Source organism: Cyprinus carpio, chromosome B1, assembly GCF_018340385.1.
Source record: "Cyprinus carpio isolate SPL01 chromosome B1, ASM1834038v1, whole genome shotgun sequence".
In the NCBI taxonomy this organism is placed as follows: Eukaryota; Metazoa; Chordata; class Actinopteri; order Cypriniformes; family Cyprinidae; genus Cyprinus; species Cyprinus carpio.
Window position 1 is genome coordinate 39,993,373 of NC_056597.1, and position 18,590 is coordinate 40,011,962.

General features: G+C 37.0%; 1 protein-coding gene and 1 long non-coding RNA gene across 2 annotated transcripts in view; both read left to right on the plus strand.

Annotated features, from left to right (window-relative positions):
- Positions 1–1,568, plus strand: part of LOC122134500 (CMRF35-like molecule 9) — a 44,259-nt gene extending 42,691 nt beyond the window's left edge. The window contains exons 6-9 of the mRNA XM_042716099.1: positions 76–165; positions 683–787; positions 868–902; positions 1,017–1,568. Of these exons, the coding sequence (XP_042572033.1) occupies positions 76–165; positions 683–787; positions 868–902; positions 1,017–1,343 (557 nt within the window). The 3' untranslated portion in view covers positions 1,344–1,568. The remainder of the gene's footprint in view (positions 1–75; positions 166–682; positions 788–867; positions 903–1,016) is intronic.
- A 10,580-nt stretch (positions 1,569–12,148) lies between these two features.
- On the plus strand, positions 12,149–14,577 carry LOC109112200. Its single transcript, XR_006153856.1, has 4 exons — positions 12,149–12,170; positions 12,350–12,670; positions 12,793–12,876; positions 14,530–14,577. It is a non-coding gene; the product is annotated as an uncharacterized LOC109112200 (long non-coding RNA).
- The last annotated feature ends 4,013 nt before the right edge of the window (positions 14,578–18,590 follow it).

The following is an 18,590-nucleotide window of genomic DNA, read 5'->3' on the forward strand; positions in this document are numbered from 1 at the left end:
CACATTTATACAAAGTATCATTATTAATTGTGAGCAACACATTCATATTTCACTTTTTCTCTCTCTCTCTGTCAGTGACACCTCAAACAGAAAGAGAGACAACAAGATTAATGACAGGAAGTACTGCAGTTCAACTCAATCAGCCAAAAGTCAAAACTGCTCCGGGTATGTGTTCACGGTGTGTGTGTTCACTGCTGTGTGTGTGCACTTTGAATGGGTTAAATGCAGAGCACTAATTCTGAGTATGGGTGACCATACTTTGCCACATGTCACGTCACTTAGTTTTTTTTTTTTTTTTAAACACTAGTGAGCACACAAACTACAATACCCACAATGCAATAGTCCCCTGATTGATTATGTGGTATATTTGGAGAAAAGCAATTGGTTTGAAAATTTTTTTTTTGTGATCAATTTTGGAGAAAAGCAATTGGTTTGAACATTTGAGACACATCAGATCTCGTGTGGTTAATCTGGTTTCACATCAGCCGAGTGTTTTCAGAGGACTGAGGTTTACTATCGCGGTTTCCCTTCGGCTACACAATATAACAGCAACACATTTCCAATATTTTAGAATGTTGAATATTGCAATAATTAAAGTCATTGTCAATTTTAAGATTGTTAATGTTTATTCACCAATATAATCAGAATCAGTACTGTGTTTTGTGTTTAATGTTGTGTTCAGGTCTGTCTTCTGTCGCTGGCGGTCTGGGTTCGGTTCTGCTGGTTCTGGTTCTGTGTTCTGGAATGTTCCTCATCCTGAAAAAGAGGAAGAGGAAATCTGGGACAGGTAACAGTTTATTTGTGATTATAAAGTTCTTTTTGAGTAGATCTGACTAATTCTTTTCTCTCTTTTCATGGTCCCTTCAGCTTTATTTCTGCAGAATGTGCAGCACAATACGGAGGTGGGTGATCAGATCTTTAACCGTAGAAGATCAGAAAAACATTACATTATTATTTTTTGATGAGCAGTGAATACTATCTATATGCACTAGTAAATCATTTTTGTTGTTTTTCAGGCTGAGTTTATGTATGAGGAGATTCCAAACAGTGATGTCATCGCCACAGCATCTCCATCCAATCAGACGCCTGCATCACACCTCAACTCCCGCCCACAAGACTCTGCTGTTTATGCTACAGTAACCAAACAGCAACCTGATTCAAACCCCCATCAAGCCCAATCGACCAATCAGGTGACGGATACAGACTGTGATTATTATGCCAATATGAAGCCGCCTGAACCAACAACAGACAACAGAATCGAACTGATCTACTCAACAGTGACACGTCCACAAAACATCGAGACTAACGACAGCCTAATATATTCAGTGATCAAACATAAATAATAAAAGACTCCCAAAACTTCTGACATGTGCACTGATGTGCAAAGTGAAAAAAAAAAAAAAAAATGGTGGTACAAGCAACATATCTTTAATGAATTAATATCTTGCCAGTTTTCTGAGTTTTTATTAGTATTTTATAAACTGTATAATGTTACTAACAAAAAAAGTTACTTAAAATAAAATATGATGCAAACTTGTGAAAATAATAAAAAACAAATTATGTGAAAATGGTGTGATTCTTTGTAAAGAGTACACCTCATCCACAGTTCAAGAAGTCCAATAAAAATGTAAATGAGTATTTTGTTCACCCTAAGCGAGCAGTTCAGAGAGCTGAGCTTCATCACGCCCTCTACAGGTGATGTGTGATAATACACAGCTCCACACACACCTGTGACTCTTATTATATAAGAAATGATCAACAACTAGATGACGCACATTTGACTGAAATCAGCTGCAAACTTGTGGTGAAAAATGAACAAAACTATTGAAGGTTAACTTAAACTGAGACCAGTTACAGAACTTTGATAGAAATTACACGTAAGTAGTGTGTTGTTTAGATCGGTGTCATTGTGAAGGTGTGTAAAGCTGGATGAGGTTAGAGCAGTGGCTCTCAACCCGCGGCCCACCACGATGAACACAATTTAAAAAAATAATAATAATAACTTTCATTTTTACAACCCATTTTAGTTTTTACATTAATTCAAAAATGTACTAAATAAATATAAGCTATAATGTTTTAGTTATGTAATATAATCTTGTTTTTCATATATTCTTTTCAGCCATGAGCAGACCTACTCACATTGGGCTAATTAACATTACGCATTTAACAAACACGAGCGAGCAAAATTCAAATCAAATATTCATCAGCAGCCATTAGTTCAGTAAAACTAAGCAGTAATGAAATATCCACTTAGTTATCACCAAAGCTCTCTATATTTTGCTGTAGATCATTAAACCATTACTCTGCCTCAGAAGCCTGTCCAAAATCAGTTTCATGAGGTGCCTTTGTTCAAAAACGTTGCCTGCAAATTCATTGCCTTATACGGCAGCGAGTCCCCTGTCTAAGTTTTCGGATGCAGCCTACATTTGATGGACACTTCGCACCCTACCATATCCCATAATCACTTGCACGGAGATGACAACGGTGTTTATATTCAAAGAACATGGTGGGTGAGAGTTCTTTTTGTAGTGCTGTCATGCAAGATATATCAACAAATGTTTTAACCAAACTTTAGTACTTAAGTATTTTGTATGTGTGACCGGATGAGTTTTATCATGGTTTGTGGATTCATTAGAATCAGTTTCCATTTTAACTTTTGCATATTCCCAATGGGAAGACACGCCTGCTGGCATTGAGTGGCATCCTGTTGATCACACCTGCTGGCTCAGTCATAGAGTTACGTTCTAGTGGAGGCCTAGTGGCCTTATGAAGCAAGTCTAAGTGTGGCATAGTCATTCTGCTCTGTGTCCCTGTCTTGTGGGCCGTAAAGGTCCAGGGGTTAATGTCCGGTTGCTTTCCCCTGGTGTGTGTGTGTGTGGTGTGGTGTGGTGAGTGTCTGTGTCTGTGTGTGTGTGTGTGGTGTGGTGTGGCATGGTGTGTGTGTGGTGTGGTGTGGCGTGGTGTGGCATGGTGTGTGTGTGGTGTGGTGAGTGTCTGTGTGTGTGTGGTGTGGCGTGGTGTGTGTGTGTGTGTGTGTGTGTGTGTGTGTGTGTGTGCGTTGGTGTGTCTGAAGTGATGAGCACAGGTAGCATAAATCTTGCTGTTGTCTAAGAATGGGGTAAGACACACTTTTCTTGTGGCTTCTTGTGTGAGGGGGGAGATTGTTTAAAGTGGATGTCTATTCGTGTTATTATTTGTATTTTAGGTGTGGCCTGAGAGCGCTAGCTGTTGTTTCATAAGCCTGTATCTACGGCTGTTTCTCACACTGGTTTAATCTACGGCTGTTCTTACGACTGTTCTGTATACCATCTGATCCTACAGTTTCATTGTCCTTTGCATGCAGCTAACAGTGGGCCATCACAGTACTGGACTGCTGCTCCCTTGAGCAGGGGCGGATCTAGAAAAATATTGATGGGGAGGCGAGAAGGGGGCAGGAATTTTTGAGGGCTGGCAACATATGGCAGACGTATATATACTGAATTTAGTCACAGTCATCACAGTTTGATCATAAATAGTATATGTACACACTACAGAAGGGCACAGGCTGCAATTTACAAACTTAATCTCATGCAATCAATGTCTTGCATTTGAAACAGTTCATATAAGGAATAAGTGACCATACAATGTGATCTCACTTAATAGGAGATTGAAGTGTGATAGAAGTAAGGGGCATTATCACAGGAAATGCATTAAGGTTAAGACACAGGTTATGAGTGGCAGATGTGTGAGAGGGGAAGCAAACTGTTTTTGACTGTGTCTGTATATGCAAAATAAGAAACATAAAAAAAAGAATAACACTGCTTTATATTCAGCAGGATTTAAACCATTTACACTGTCACATTTTAAACTTTGTTTCTCACAATTTTGGTTTTATTAAAGGTTCTCAGTTGCAAAAACCAGATATAAACACAAAAATTTGAATCTAACCATCTAACTCAACCAGTCAAGAGCTACATTTAGCCTTAGATGTTATATGAATATGGTCCCTGAAGCATAGGTTTTATTAGCTGACAATAATAATAAATAAATAAACATAGGCACAAATACAAATGTACTTTTAGTAATTGTTTTTGAAAAATATGGTGTTATTGTTTTGGCAAGTTTAAATGAAAACTTGTGTGATATTCCTTTAAAATAACGTTTTAGTAGATCTTTTTTTAAAGTATATTTTACTGTGCAATTTCTTACATAATTTCTCTGCGTTAGACCAAACTTTTATTTTGGTAGGTTGTAGACGGAGTTTCTGTGGTTTTTAATAAACTATTATTATTATTAGCTATTAGGCCTACTTGAAGTATAGCATACTCTACTGTGCAATACTACTATATTTCTGTTTAAATTTCTTCAAGTTATACGGAAATTTTATTTTGACAGGTTGTCAAATCGAGTATTTGATTAAATGTACAGCCCTACTTTTGATTTATTCATTCAAAAAGGGCCGAATTCTGTGACGTTCTGCTTTATACAGCAAGTTCCATTTGTGACTGAATTCCGCGATTCAATCCCTGTCGCTTTGCAAACACAGACGGGGTGAATTTATGAATGAAAGTGTGAAAGTTCTGACACAAAACGAAGTTGTTATGTATCCTCACGCTTTTTAAAAGTGGGTAACGTAACGTATCACGTAGTAGACTACACCACTGTCACGTTAGTTAGCGAAATAACGTTCTTCAACCTGATATTTATCATATCAAAGTCAACATTTCAACTATGCTAGTACTGTGCTTTCATTTTAGCTTCATTTCTTGATAGATAGATAATCCATTTTGACCTCTTTCCTCCTGTGTCTCCTCGCGCCTCCTGGTTCCCTCGCTTCGCGCGCACTCAAAGTTTTCCAAACAAACCAGTCTCGTGCCGCTCTGGCGTCCTCTCGTGCTGCTGCGTTCACTGCAGTCGGACTTTGGAGATTCACGCTCGTAAATTTTCAAATTGGCCATAACTTTTAATTCGTTGCTGCCAACTGGCATTTGCCACCCTATGCCACCCCGGTAGATCCGCCCCTGCCCCTGAGTGTTCTGTGCATTTATATTCACAGGTGATTGTTTGATGAGCTGTGATATTCCTGAAGCTTAACAGAAAGGAAGTGTATTCGTTTCTTTTTGGTTTGTCACTTGCTTCTGGATTTGTACGCACTGATTTGCTGTGGGGTCTGTCCCTTCTGTTAAAGGTAAAGCTTTATTACGGTCTCTTTGTAACTGTGGGTATTTAACTGGTAAACTGACGAGACCATTCTTGAATGTTTTAGGGTTAATGGCTGTAAAACAAATGTTTTATCTGGGTAAGACCCGTCTCTTGCTCTCATTAGTAGTCTTGAACCTGTTCCCTTGAGTAGCACCTGAGGGTGCGTGGTATTTCCCTGGGTGCAAGCCCCAGGGTGGCATAGTCGTCTCTACACTATTTCTGTTGCGTGGCGCTGCGTTGCTACATTCGCATGTTCTGCTGTGTTGTGTTTTCTAATGTTAAGATTGCAATGCCAACCTGTCTTTTATATTTTTCAGAAATATATAATTTCGTTATTTCGACATAAGTCTTTATTTTGAGATATTAAAAACCTCACAGGTAACATGTTTTTATTTGCTATTACAAACAACAGCAACTGAAGCTATATCTTGTAGAGTGTAGTCTACTGCACTTCTCCGATCGGCGGATCCCGATCCACACTCTCCATCCCGATAACAGAGGAAAGAGCTTCAGCTCCATCAGTTTTGGTCGTAAGACACCCTCAGTAACATGAAAATATATTATATAAATATATATATCAATATTTCATTCGCACTCAACAGGATGAGCTTTCTGCTATCTCGGTCTACCTGAACGTCTTTCTGAAATGTCAGAAATGAACCAGGCTCATGCATCACAGACGAACCATGTCTATAAAAGCTGGACATGTCTACTTTTAAAATAAGCAATTTAAATAGAAAAAAAATAATAATAATTTTATGTTTAGGCCTATGCAATTATGAAACCAGTGAGAGGTGCAGTGTTTCCCGTCTGAACCTCATTATCTGTAATGTGGTCACTCCATCACTCTATTTATGGTCATCTATGGAATTCGTGAATTCAGTTCACATTTCTAAGTAGGCTATAGCCTATAATTAAAAAAAAAAAAAAATTAAAGTAGACTAATTAGATCACAGGCTAAAGTAAAATTCAAATGGCATTTTATTGGTCATGAATAAAGTTGTCAAGTCTGTTTTGTCAGTAACATGCAGCAGCCGTGAAAATATCATATTTTATTTATTATTATTATTTTATCTTGTAAGCGCCACTAGCAAAGAATCCGCAGGATTAATAAACTCGGCTCATCTGCCGCTTCTCTCCTGGTGAAAATGAACTGTTGGGATTGTTGTTGAAGGTTGTTGGTGTGGTGCTTAAGCGATGAAAGGGGCGTTTCAGCGCCACCCACACATTCAAACAAATATTAAAGCATAATCTCATTTTTTACCCATAAACAAAAATACGAAAAATCCAGCTAAATTTTCAAACGAAAATCTAACCGTTTCTCATTTCTCTTTATTTATTTTATAAGTAGACAATCAAATGACCAAAAGATACCTTGGACCGTGTACGATTTGATCATTTCATTTCCTATTTAGAATGCAATATAAGAAAAGTTTTTCCGTTTTAGTTTAACAAACCGAAAAGTGAGAGTTTGGCTCGATTTCTCATTTTTTCGTTTGAGGTTTACAAATCGGTTTATGTCTTCAATATTTCATTCGCACCTGTGGGCCGGCGCTGAAACACTCCTCTCATCTGATTGGTCGAATCGCTCCGCCTTCAGCTCGGTCTTTTCATTCTTTCAGGCAGAATAAGAGTCAGTACTATAATGTCTGAAACCACCACTCACTGTTAATTAGCATAATATTTGAATCAGATGTTGCTGGATACATGAATCTTATGTGTTTGTGACATTAATTAATAAATAATTGTGAAAATTAAAAAAGTTACATTTATTAAAATAAAATAGAAATAACGTTTACATTTATGAATGTAAGCATGTGTAGCCAACTCAGTTCACATGAAAAGAATGAGATAGAAAAGAGAGAAGGTAGAACATATATATATATATATATTACCACATAAATAATTTTCACTTATCATCAACCAATTTAATATGTAATAAAACTAATATTACTAATTTATTTCATAAATTTAACGTTTATTAATTTTCACAATTATTTATTAATGTCACAAACGCATACCTAGTGCCTTTTGACGAGAGTGGTAAATGTTACAGACATATTATCATGGAACTGTTCAGTCTATTTTTTATTTTTATTTCCACTTAACTTTTATCCAAGGAGACAGAATCATTTGCACTGTATTTATCAGTGGGACAATATTCCTACAACACTATTGTAACGCAGAGTCAGAGACGTTCGGATCCATTTGCAGTATTTTATTAAGAGAGTGGTCAAACAGGCAGAGATCAGGAAACAGCGTCACGTGTGTCAAGGGATATCCAGAAATCAGTAACAATACCAGGCAGAGGTCGGGGCAGGCAGCAGAGAATCACAGTCGGTATACACAATCCAAGATCAAACACGGAAGGCACAAACACAGGGAAACCGCTCGGAAATGCCAGACAGAACTACAGTAAACAAGACTTCGCACTTATTGAGAGTCCAAACACAGTATATATAGGGGAGTGGTAATGGGGAACACCTGGTGGTGATTAGCCCTTAGCACGGGATTATGGGAAATGGAGTTGGGAGAGACTGTCCTCGCTGCAGCCTGTAGCACGATGACGTAGCTGGATCAGATCCAATACGTACTGGACGTTGTTACGCGCATGCGCGGTGGTGTGTTTTGGTGACGTCATAGACGCATGCGCAGTAGAGACAGTAAACGATCGCACGTGCTTTGGTCTTCCGAGAAGAGTCTACAGAAAACGGCGGATTAATTAACAGTGATTGTTTATCGGTAGGTAATTAATCTTTCTAATCTTCATTTAATGTTTTGTTGTTTCAACATATATAGTCTTGTGAAGTGTTATGTATCCGAAGCGTTGTAAACGTGTTTAGCTGACATGACTTGCATAATGCTCACAGCGATTCTTATTTTAATCTTATACTTCAGTACTATATGGATAGACTGCAGGGCTAATGTAAAATTAACCTGATTTTGCTCGGCTAATGAATACTTATTTGTTATTGCATTGTTCTAGATGAATGTCTTTAAAAAGGGCAGTTGTCCAGTAATTTCAAGGTGCACCAGGTGTGTACCATGTTACCATTATAACACAGCACAGAATAAGAACATGGAGGACATCCTTAGAAAAATTGTATCACCAAGTGATCAGTTAACCTTCAATGGTTATGGTCTGATAGTACTTGGTAACTTTTTTTTTTTTTTTTAAACTTACAATGACCATTCATTTTTTCATGTATTGTAAAAATCACTTTGTCCCGTACTTTATGTGAAGGTACACCTCCACAGTCCCTAAATGATAGTGAAAGACACACCTTAACACAGTTGGATCATAATATTTTGTCTCTTTTCAGACCCCAGCCAAGGTTCAGTGATTGACATGACAGCCCTACGAAATGTGCAGCCAAACAGGGCATGCTGGATCCATCCACAAAGCAGTGACCAAATATTGATGGTATGTTGAATTTTTTGCATTTTTATGCAAAGTGTATAATCATACTTACACTTCGTTTTTCTAGATAAAAAATGCTTTAAATGAAAAGGAATCACGACAACAATTTTTGGCACAAGTAGGAGTAACAATTCTGAACAGATCAGATTTTTTTTTACCTTGGGACATCCAAATGATGTTGAAGGGACTGTGAGTATTATCACGTTCAATTTAACTAATATAATATAACATCATATATCATATGATACTAAATATGTAGAGCTTTTGAGTTTTTTTTTTTTTTTTTTTTTTTATTATGCAAACAAGACTATTACAAGATATACAAAAAACAAATTAAATGCAAAAAAAAACAATTCAGAGACCAACATAACATACATATCAGTACGATTTGTGTGTGTGTGTATGTGCGCGTGTGTGTTAGTGTAACTGGATGAGGGAGTAGAAATATATGAATGAGTTTGGTATTTATGAGCATGTTGAGGATCAAGAGAAATCATCTTCATGACAATTTTCATGACTTTTCTGAAAATCAGTCATAATTGAGTTCATTTTGTTGGCTTTATTCAATCTTTTTTCATTATGTTTATCATTGTTATAATTGTTCCTTGTATGTTTACAGATGACATGCACAATTATGGAACATTTGAATGTATTAATTTCTGAAGTTGAGTCTCATGAGTTACTTGCAATCTGCAGCTTAATGGACAAATTAAACATGTTACTCTAGATTTCAGTGTATTTTGATATTTATTTTATTTTTTTATTTATTTATGTCAGTTATTCTTTACTTACTTTTTGTTGTTTTCTTTCTCAAGGTTTGTGTGGTTAGTTAGATCTGTTCACTTCTGCTGATCTTGTTGTTTTCTTTCTCGATGTTTTTGTGGTTAGTCATCTTTCTACATTGATGGAGATTCAAAAGTAGATTTATATTCTGATAAATCCTTGCAAGCAACATAAAGTGGAGGCTCCTAAAAGCAGCTTCCACTGAGATGCTAATACTAACAATTATCTTTATCAAAATATAACTAGCAGGTCTTTTTGCTTCGGTTAAACATGAGATGTCTGCAGCAGTTACTTACCAAACAGGAAGTTCAACCAGAGCCACAGGAAGAGGCTTCAGCTAAACACACAGACTACACTTCCCACAATGCAGCTCTTCTCTCAGGACTGATATGAAGGAGAAAGTGTGACTTTAATGTTCAAGCAATATTCTGGATTATTTACAGTTTCTGTAAACAACAGCATTTCTGCAACTGACCCTTCACAGAGAGCTTGATTGACAGGTGATTTGACCAATAATAATGCAGAATCTGACAAACAAATCAGACAGGAGAGTAGAATAAGTTCGGTGGACTTAAACCTGAAAACTTGTGTGTATTGACATCTTTCTACAGTTGAAATGAAATACCTTCTGATGTTCATTAATGTTCATGTTGTGTTATAACTAGTAAAGCAGAAGAGATGATCAAGGTTCATGTGCTGCTTGTACATTGATCTGTCACAACACATTAAAGAGCCACAAAAGGGTATTTATTGTTTAAATTTCTTTGAAAAAAAGAAAAGACAAAATGTGAAAGTTTTGCTTGATATCAGAAGTAATCTGTCTTGTCTGGAGGTGTGTTGTCAGTTTCCTCTTTGCTCGGTGGTGTATTTTTCACTGCGTGAGAACATGATGTGTGAGAGCAGCACGGCTTGTCAGACATAGCAACAGTAACTAAGGAGGGCGGGTCTTTGAGAATTGTTACTTTTCAGAGGTTGTAATGAAATAAATTATTGTTTTTTTTAATGTTCATTTGTTCAATGTTTTTTTTTTTTTTCATTCTATAATGTAATTTTTCATATGACAATATATGTGAGTTAAAAAAAACAAAAAAAAAAAAAAAAAAAAAAAAAAAATTATATATCCCTTAATGTATTTTAGGGACAAGAAAATACATTTCAATAGCCTGCATTTAAAAAAAAAAAGTAGATGACTTACTAGAAATTGAAAGAAGATTTATAATGATTTAATGACGTTTAATATGTTTTATATATTGCAGTATCGCTCTGCAATAATTATATATATTATGAAAATATATTTATGTAAATATGTTTTAAAAGATATTTTAGCAAACATATTTCTGGCCAATTTTTATATTTTGAAATATATATTTTAAAAGTATAAATGAAGAATTCAGATGCATAAGCCTGTAAGTCCTGTTTGAATTTATATTCTAAATTACCATTTTTATCAGTCTCCTGTGTGTAGGTTCAGTGATTTCACTTTAATGGCAATGAATAGAAAATTTTAAAGGCACTTGAACTCTTCAGATATATTTTCAGGAATATACTATATATATATATATATATATATATATATATATGTGTGTGTGTGTGTGTGTGTGTAACTACTTCACTCCACTACATTAGAAATGAGTGTTGCAGTTACACATTACGTGGCACCTAGCTTTTCCTGCAGCAGTTTACTTCTGCTACAAAAGATGTGATATACTACAGGACACTGAAAGCCCTAGATCTTGTGTGTTTTGGCCTTACTCACCCAAATATGTCAGTGAGACTGCTTTATGTGAATAGGAGTTACTTAGTGAGTAGTTGTGAATTGCATGTGTTTTAAATATGAGATGAGGACATGACTGCAGCCAGTGATGAAGCTGAAACCAGCACTTCCTGTGCAAGAGTGCTTTACTTTTTAATTTTACTTAACATTATGTTATCTATCCGTTATACTGAGGAGACCTTTTTGAAGGATATTGTTTTGTTTTGTTTTGTTTTGTTTTTGTTGTTGTTGAGTTGTGTTGTGTTTTGTTTTGATTTTTTTTTTTTTGGTTTTGATTTTTATTTGTTTTTATTTATTTTTGTTTTTTTTATAAATGTGATTGTTCCCTTCACAAATCTTGTTACATGTTCGCTGTGCCTTGTCTTGGACTTTTATGTCACTTCCTGTCTCCTGAGGTGCTTGTAGTCAGTTTGACAAGTACAGATAGATACATACATACATACACACACACACACACACACACACACACACACACACACACACACACACACACACACACACACACACACACACACTCACACATGTATGTATGTATGTATGTATCTGTACTTTTACTCAAGTATATGTTTTTTTAGGTACTTTTTACACCTCTGCAAATATATATATATAATTTATTTATTTATTTATTGCTGTATGTGTTTGTAGCCAGAAAAGAGCAAAAGAGAAACAGAAAAGCACTTGAAGGCAGAGGCAGAACAGAAAGAGAGGAAGCAGGTTGTGGTTTGTGAGTTCACAGTTAATTTCCTGGTCATTTTTCACACATAACACCCTCAACATCACATGAAGACACTAACATACTGTCCGTCAGCGCTAGTGTTTGATTCTCATCACGTCAGATCAGCAACAGACATATAACTGTACTCTACACTGAGAGAAGAGAGCATTATTCACAGTATTACTGGAGATCTGAGTTCAAGAAAGACATTTGAGGAACTTGAGTGTTGGCTTTTCTTTTTTTGAATTATGAAGATGTGGAGTTGAAGTTCACATGATTTGGGTTTCTACTGACGGGTAAGTGCTCAAAATTATTATTATAATTTTTTTTCTTTTACATTTTATTGTTAAATAAAAAGTTTTGTCTAAAAATAAGGCTTATTTTGGCAGTGTATGTGAGTAAAGCTGATGTGTGTGTGTGTGTGTGTGTGTGTGTGTGTGTGTGTGTGTGTGTGTGTGTGTGTGTGTGTGTGCAGTGATCAGTTCAGTGTGTGTGTGTATTATAGTGAGAGGAACAGAGGGAGGACAAGTGTTTCTGAATTGTCCTTATGCTGAAGGATATGAAAACTCCTACAAATACTTCTATAAAGGACCTTTCAGAGATAATAATCTTATACTAAAATCTGACGGAAGAGAGTCATCAGTGTCTGAAGGCAGATTCTCTCTGCTGGACGATCATCAGAAGAGATTATTTACGCTGACCATCAGAAACCTGAGTCTGACAGATGCTGGAGAGTACACCTGTGGAGCTGGATGGGGAACAGAATATAAAAACATCCATCTGAATGTGATCAGAGGTGCCTAATGTTCAACACACAGCAACAGTCTGTTTCATCCACTAGTTTATGATTCACGCTGTAATTAATGGTTGTTTATTAATGTGTTTGTTTAATTTCAATGACGTGATCTTGTTTCTCAGCACCACAGAAAACAAAACCTGTCCAGATCTCAACCAGCACCCTTCACTCGTACACACACACCAGCACTGACCACAGCAGCACAGGTACTGGACACACACACACACACACACACACACCCAGGACCCTTCACTCGTACACACACACAAGCAATGACTGAAGAAGGCAGCACAGGTACTGAACACACACACACACACACACACACACACACACACACACACACACACACACACACACACACACACACACACATACACACACACACAGACTTCACCCTCAGGCATCTTTAAGGCCCTGTTATACTTCAAACGAAATCGAAGAACGAACTGATATGATGTAATTTCGAACAACATCAGGCTGAAGCTAAATTTGTTTTGTTTTTGTTTCGAACTTTCTGGAGGAGTTCATTTGGCTCCTAATCACCTTTGAGTTTCTATTGGTCTGTGGCGGTTACGCAATCAGTGGGTGTGTTCTGAAACTCCACCTTCTTTTGACGTGCGATTTTTTTTTTTCTCATTCAAAAAAAAAAAACTCATTCAACGGATGTCAGGGAAGAGAACAACATCTATCACTTGCAAAATAAGTACAATGTGTTGAATAGCTGTTCTGGCACAGATATATCTGCACCTGTACGATGGCTCGTGGAGAGACTTTAAAGATTCAGAGAAAGCATTAATTCCTAGAAAAAAAATACAACGAAGCTTGTTGTCGACGACCGGAGTTATGCAAAATGTGACGTAGAGAAACATCCGAGACAAGTTTTCCAAAGCTATGAAAAGAATGAAAGGAAGAGTAAAGATATAAGGTAGCAAGTACCAAATACATGTGTTTCAAATAAATGTAACACCATACTGCTGCTGCTGTTGTGACTTGAGACATGATACTTGACTCTGAACTGCTGCTAATCATTATTATTTTGTCTGTAATATTCTGATCATTGGTGCCCGTCTCACACCTAGATTGACTACACTTCCTCATTTCATGGTTGTTGTGTTTAGGGGATATGCGCGAGAGTCGTCGGAAAGCCTTTTTGAACGTATTTTTGCCCCTGAACGAAGAACGAATACGAACTTCATTTGAAGTATACGGCGCCTTTAAACTCTTGCATTTTTGTAAAAAAAAAAAAAAAAACTATTTCTAATGTGTAGTCACTATCTTTACATAAATAATTTAAGTCACTCACACACACACTTCACCTTCAGACACCTTTACACACATGTATTTTTGTAAAAGACGTAATTTCAATCAAATCATTAATAGTTAATCTGATTCTCTTGAACACAGAGGCATCAAAGCTTCTGAACACATCTTTAATGCTGCATTCCTGATAGTGGTCATATTAACATAATGATATGTTTTCAACAAGTTCTGACCAGACAGCTCATGTCTCAAACTTGCTCAAACTCTAAATTTCATCAACACTTCATCTTCTGTAAATAATAAGCCAATATGTCATGTGGCCTCAACACCTGCTGTATAGATTCAGATGTCAAATAACTGAATGCTTGAAATGTAATTTTATTACAGCCAGTGGATCTACAGTTCTACAGTTTATCTGACTGTAAACGGCTCAAAATAAAATCATTTCATAATTAAATTATTTGGATATGAACACAGAATTACATTACATGGGTTTTCCATGATATCTTAACATCTGCATTCATGCATCTGACAGACACATTTATACAAAGTATCATTATTAATTCACATTTCACTTTCTCTCTCTCTCTCTCTGTCAGTGACACCTCAAACAGAAAGTGAAACGACAAGAGAACAATAACAGGAAGTACTGCAGTTCAACTCAATCAGCCAAACACTAGTGAGTGCACAAACTACACTACCCAGGATGCAACAGTCCCAGTACCAGTTTTATTATTTGGTATATTTTGGAGAAAAGCGATTGGTTTGAACATTTGTTGAGACACATTTTAGCTCATGCTGAACCTGATCAAAGTGATGCACACATCAGATTTCAAGGTTAATCTGGTTTCACATCAGCCGAGTGTTTTCAGAGGACTGAGGTTCACTATCGCGGTTTCCCTTCGGCTACACAATTTAACAGCAACACTTCCAATATATTAGCATGTTGAATATTTCAATAATCAAAGTCATTTATGTAAATTGTAAGATCATTATTATTTATTCAACAGTATAATCAAAATCAGTACTGTGTTGTTTTGTGTTTAATGTTGTGTTCAGGTCTGTCTTCTGTCGCTGGCGGTCTGGGTTCGGTTCTGCTGGTTCTGGTTCTGTGTTCTGGAACATTTCCTCATCCTGAAAAAAGAGGAAGAGGAAATCTGGGACAGGTAACAGTTTATTTGTGATTATAAAGTCCTTTTGAGTAGGTTTGACTAATCTTTTTCTCTCTTTTCATGCACCTTTTCAGCTTTTTTCAGCAAAATGTGCAGCACAATACAGAGGTGGGTGTTCAGATCTTTACCTGCAGAAGATCAGAAAAACATGTTACATTATTTTTTTATCGATGAGCAGTGAATACTATCTATATGCACTAGTAAATCATTTTTGTTGTTTTTCAGGCTGAGTTTATGTATGAGGAGATTCCAAACCAGTGATGTCATCACCACAGCATCTCCATCCAATCAGACGCCTGCATCACACCTCAACTCCCGCCCACAAGTCTCTGCTGTTTATGCTACAGTAACCAATCCTCAGTCTGATTCAAATCCCCATTACGCCCACTCGACCAATCAAGTGACGGATACAGACTGTGATTATTATGCCAATATGAAGCCGCCTGAACCAACAACTTATGCTACAGTAGGAACTGATCTACTCAACAGCAACACATCCACAAAACATCAAGACTAACGATGGCCGATATATTCAGTGATCAAACATGAATAATAAAAGACTGTAAAAACTTCTGACATGTGCACTGATGCGCAAAGTGAAAAAAAAATGGTGGTACAAGCAACATATTTTTAATGAAATAATATCTTGACAGTTTTCTGAGTTTGTATTAGTATTTTATAAACTGTATAATGTTACTAACAAAAAGGTTACTAAAAATAAAACATGATGCAAACTTGTGAAAATAAAAATGATGTGAAAATGGTGTGATTCTTTGTAAAGAGTACACCTCATCCACAGTTCAAGAAGTCCAATAAAAATGTAAATGAGTATTTTGTTCACCCTAAGCGAGCAGTTCATAGAGCTGAGCTTCATCACGCCCTCTACAGGTGATGTGTGATAATACACAGCTCCACACACACCTGTGACTCTTATTATGTAAGAAATGATCAACAACTAGATGACATACATTTGACTGAAATCAGCTGCAAACTTGTGGTGAAAAATGAACAAATCTATTGAAGGTTAACTTAAACTGAGACCAGTTACAGAAGCTAAAATCTCAATTTTGATAGAAATGACATGTAAGTAGTGTGTTGTTTTAGATCGGTGTCATTGTGAAGGTGTGTAAAGCTGGATGAGGTTAGAGCAAAAACTGTGTTTTAATGGTGCATGTACTTTTTAAATAACCATAACTTGCTCAATTTTCTACCAATTTTCAAACTGTTTGGTTTGTTATAAACGTCAGAGATGTACTTATGACACTGCATACTTATGAATGATTATAACCATGGACTTCCATATGAACATAACATTGAACATTATGACACTGCATACTTATGAATGATTATAACCATGGACTTCCATATGAACATAACATTGGGCTACTAAAACTCAGTGTACATAACGGCAACATGATATATATATATATATACATATATTATATATATATATATATATATATATATATATTATATAGATAGATAGATAGATAGATAGATACACTTTTTATACTATGAATATTTACTATTATAATAAAATAATTTTAATTATTACGTTTATTTTAACTTCTTCAGGGTTGGGCCATTTACTAGGCTTTTCCCCTCTACATTGCACTGTGTCTTCTTCAGAGATCACTGTTCCCAGCTATTTTTGCCTACCATCTAATGCCTGACCTCTTTAGAAAGCTGAGACCCTGTAGTTTCTTAGAAAACACTCAGAACAATTGTGTGAATAAAGTACTGGCACAGAGTTAGAGAGAGGATAGAATATTGTTTTGTCTTTCTGCCGGATAACAAGCATCTCAACTGACCACATTTTCAGCCCTCTAGGGTCACTTGATATGACTTTAGAAACACAACTGCAGCCCAAGCACCAGGTCTTGTGAAGCTGTGTGCAAAAAGCAGATCAATATAGAATGAAATATGATTACTTCAGACCAGACCATTATTTGCCAAGGTATGCTCATGCGTTTTGTAAAATGCCCTATGGGAAACCCCCCATAGCACTTTTGGTTACCCAAAATGCATACTGACAATAAAAGGCTTACTGTGCGGCAACCTCTTGGTGTAGAAGCATAATCATGGTCTCAAATGAAAGGTAATACTCTGAAAAACATAGCTTGGGCTAATGCCCTTTGAAAAGGACGGTTTTATTGAGCTTCTGTCGCATGTTGTTGCTCTGTAAGGTAAGGTAGTCAATTTTAGCGATGTGGTGCAGCTTAGCTTAAAAAACAGGGACATACAACTTCTGTTAACATGGGTGGTGGAATGTCTGTGCCATACTGCGTTTCGCCAATGTGCTCTCCCAGAGACACAAACACATCCTCTGACCCTATCCTCTTCTGATGTTACAATGTACACGACCTCTAGCAGTGTGATGGGCTTGTGATCGTTCTGGTACTTGCTGATGCCCTGACGGAATGACCCACAATGCTGCCCCTGAACGACCCTCACTGTGTCTTCTGATGACATCACCGACCTCCACTGTGTTTTAAAGTCAGCAGCTGGTAGGCTCTATGGTCCTTGATGGCAGAATGTAAGCTAGTCTGTCTCCAGGCTGGCACGGCAGTGGCAGATCCATCGACAGGACAGCTTCTTCAGAGCCTGGCGCACAACAAACCCTGAAATCTGAGTTTGTCTTAATGTAAATCATACTTTATAATATCGAATCATTAATAAGCGTTGGGGAAAGTTAAGGGAAACATTTCCCTTTTGGAATATGGGTGAGATGCCACAAAAGAAACATTCTGCGATTACTGTGTAAACAAAACTGTAAAAAATCTTTGGGTCAAAACACAGTCTTGTAACACTATTATGTCATGAAGCCCCACCTGTTCCTGTGTAACAGGACCTGTATTGTACATACATCCACTACTTGGCTTAACTAACGATTATCCCAAATATAATCATAATAATTGTCATATCTTACAAGTGAAAGGTGATCCCACGGGCTCTCGTTTTGTTAGTCTGTGGAGGAAATTCACAATGACATGTAAGTATTGTGTTTTCATTTACTCAATAGGGTACTAGCTGAAAGTGTTTAATGTGAGTGAAAAGTGTTTGCATTTTGTGCTTGTTTTAGTTTTAGTAATGTTTCCAGGGAGATAAAGCTGAGCCTGCTGGGGAAAGACTTTAAAAAATACAATGTAAGCAAGTTAACTAGACACATTTTTGCTGAAAATGCATTGTGCTGCCGTTGTTATCAGGGCATGGTTTATTTGGTATGAAATTTAGGATTGCATGTGTCCTGGGAAGGTGAGGGAATGACGCGAGTGTCCCTGGACAGGTGAGGGGAGCGAGTGTACCTGGACAAGGGTGAGGGAGTGAGTGCGTGTCCTGAGACAGGCGAGGCCGGGGAGGCGAATGTGCGTGTCCGGGGACAGGTGAGGGAGGTGTGTGTACCCGGGGCAGGGTGAGGGAGCGATGAGTGTCCAGGGAAAGGTGAGGGGACGTGAGGTTTCTGGGACAGGTGAGGGAGTGGTGCTGTC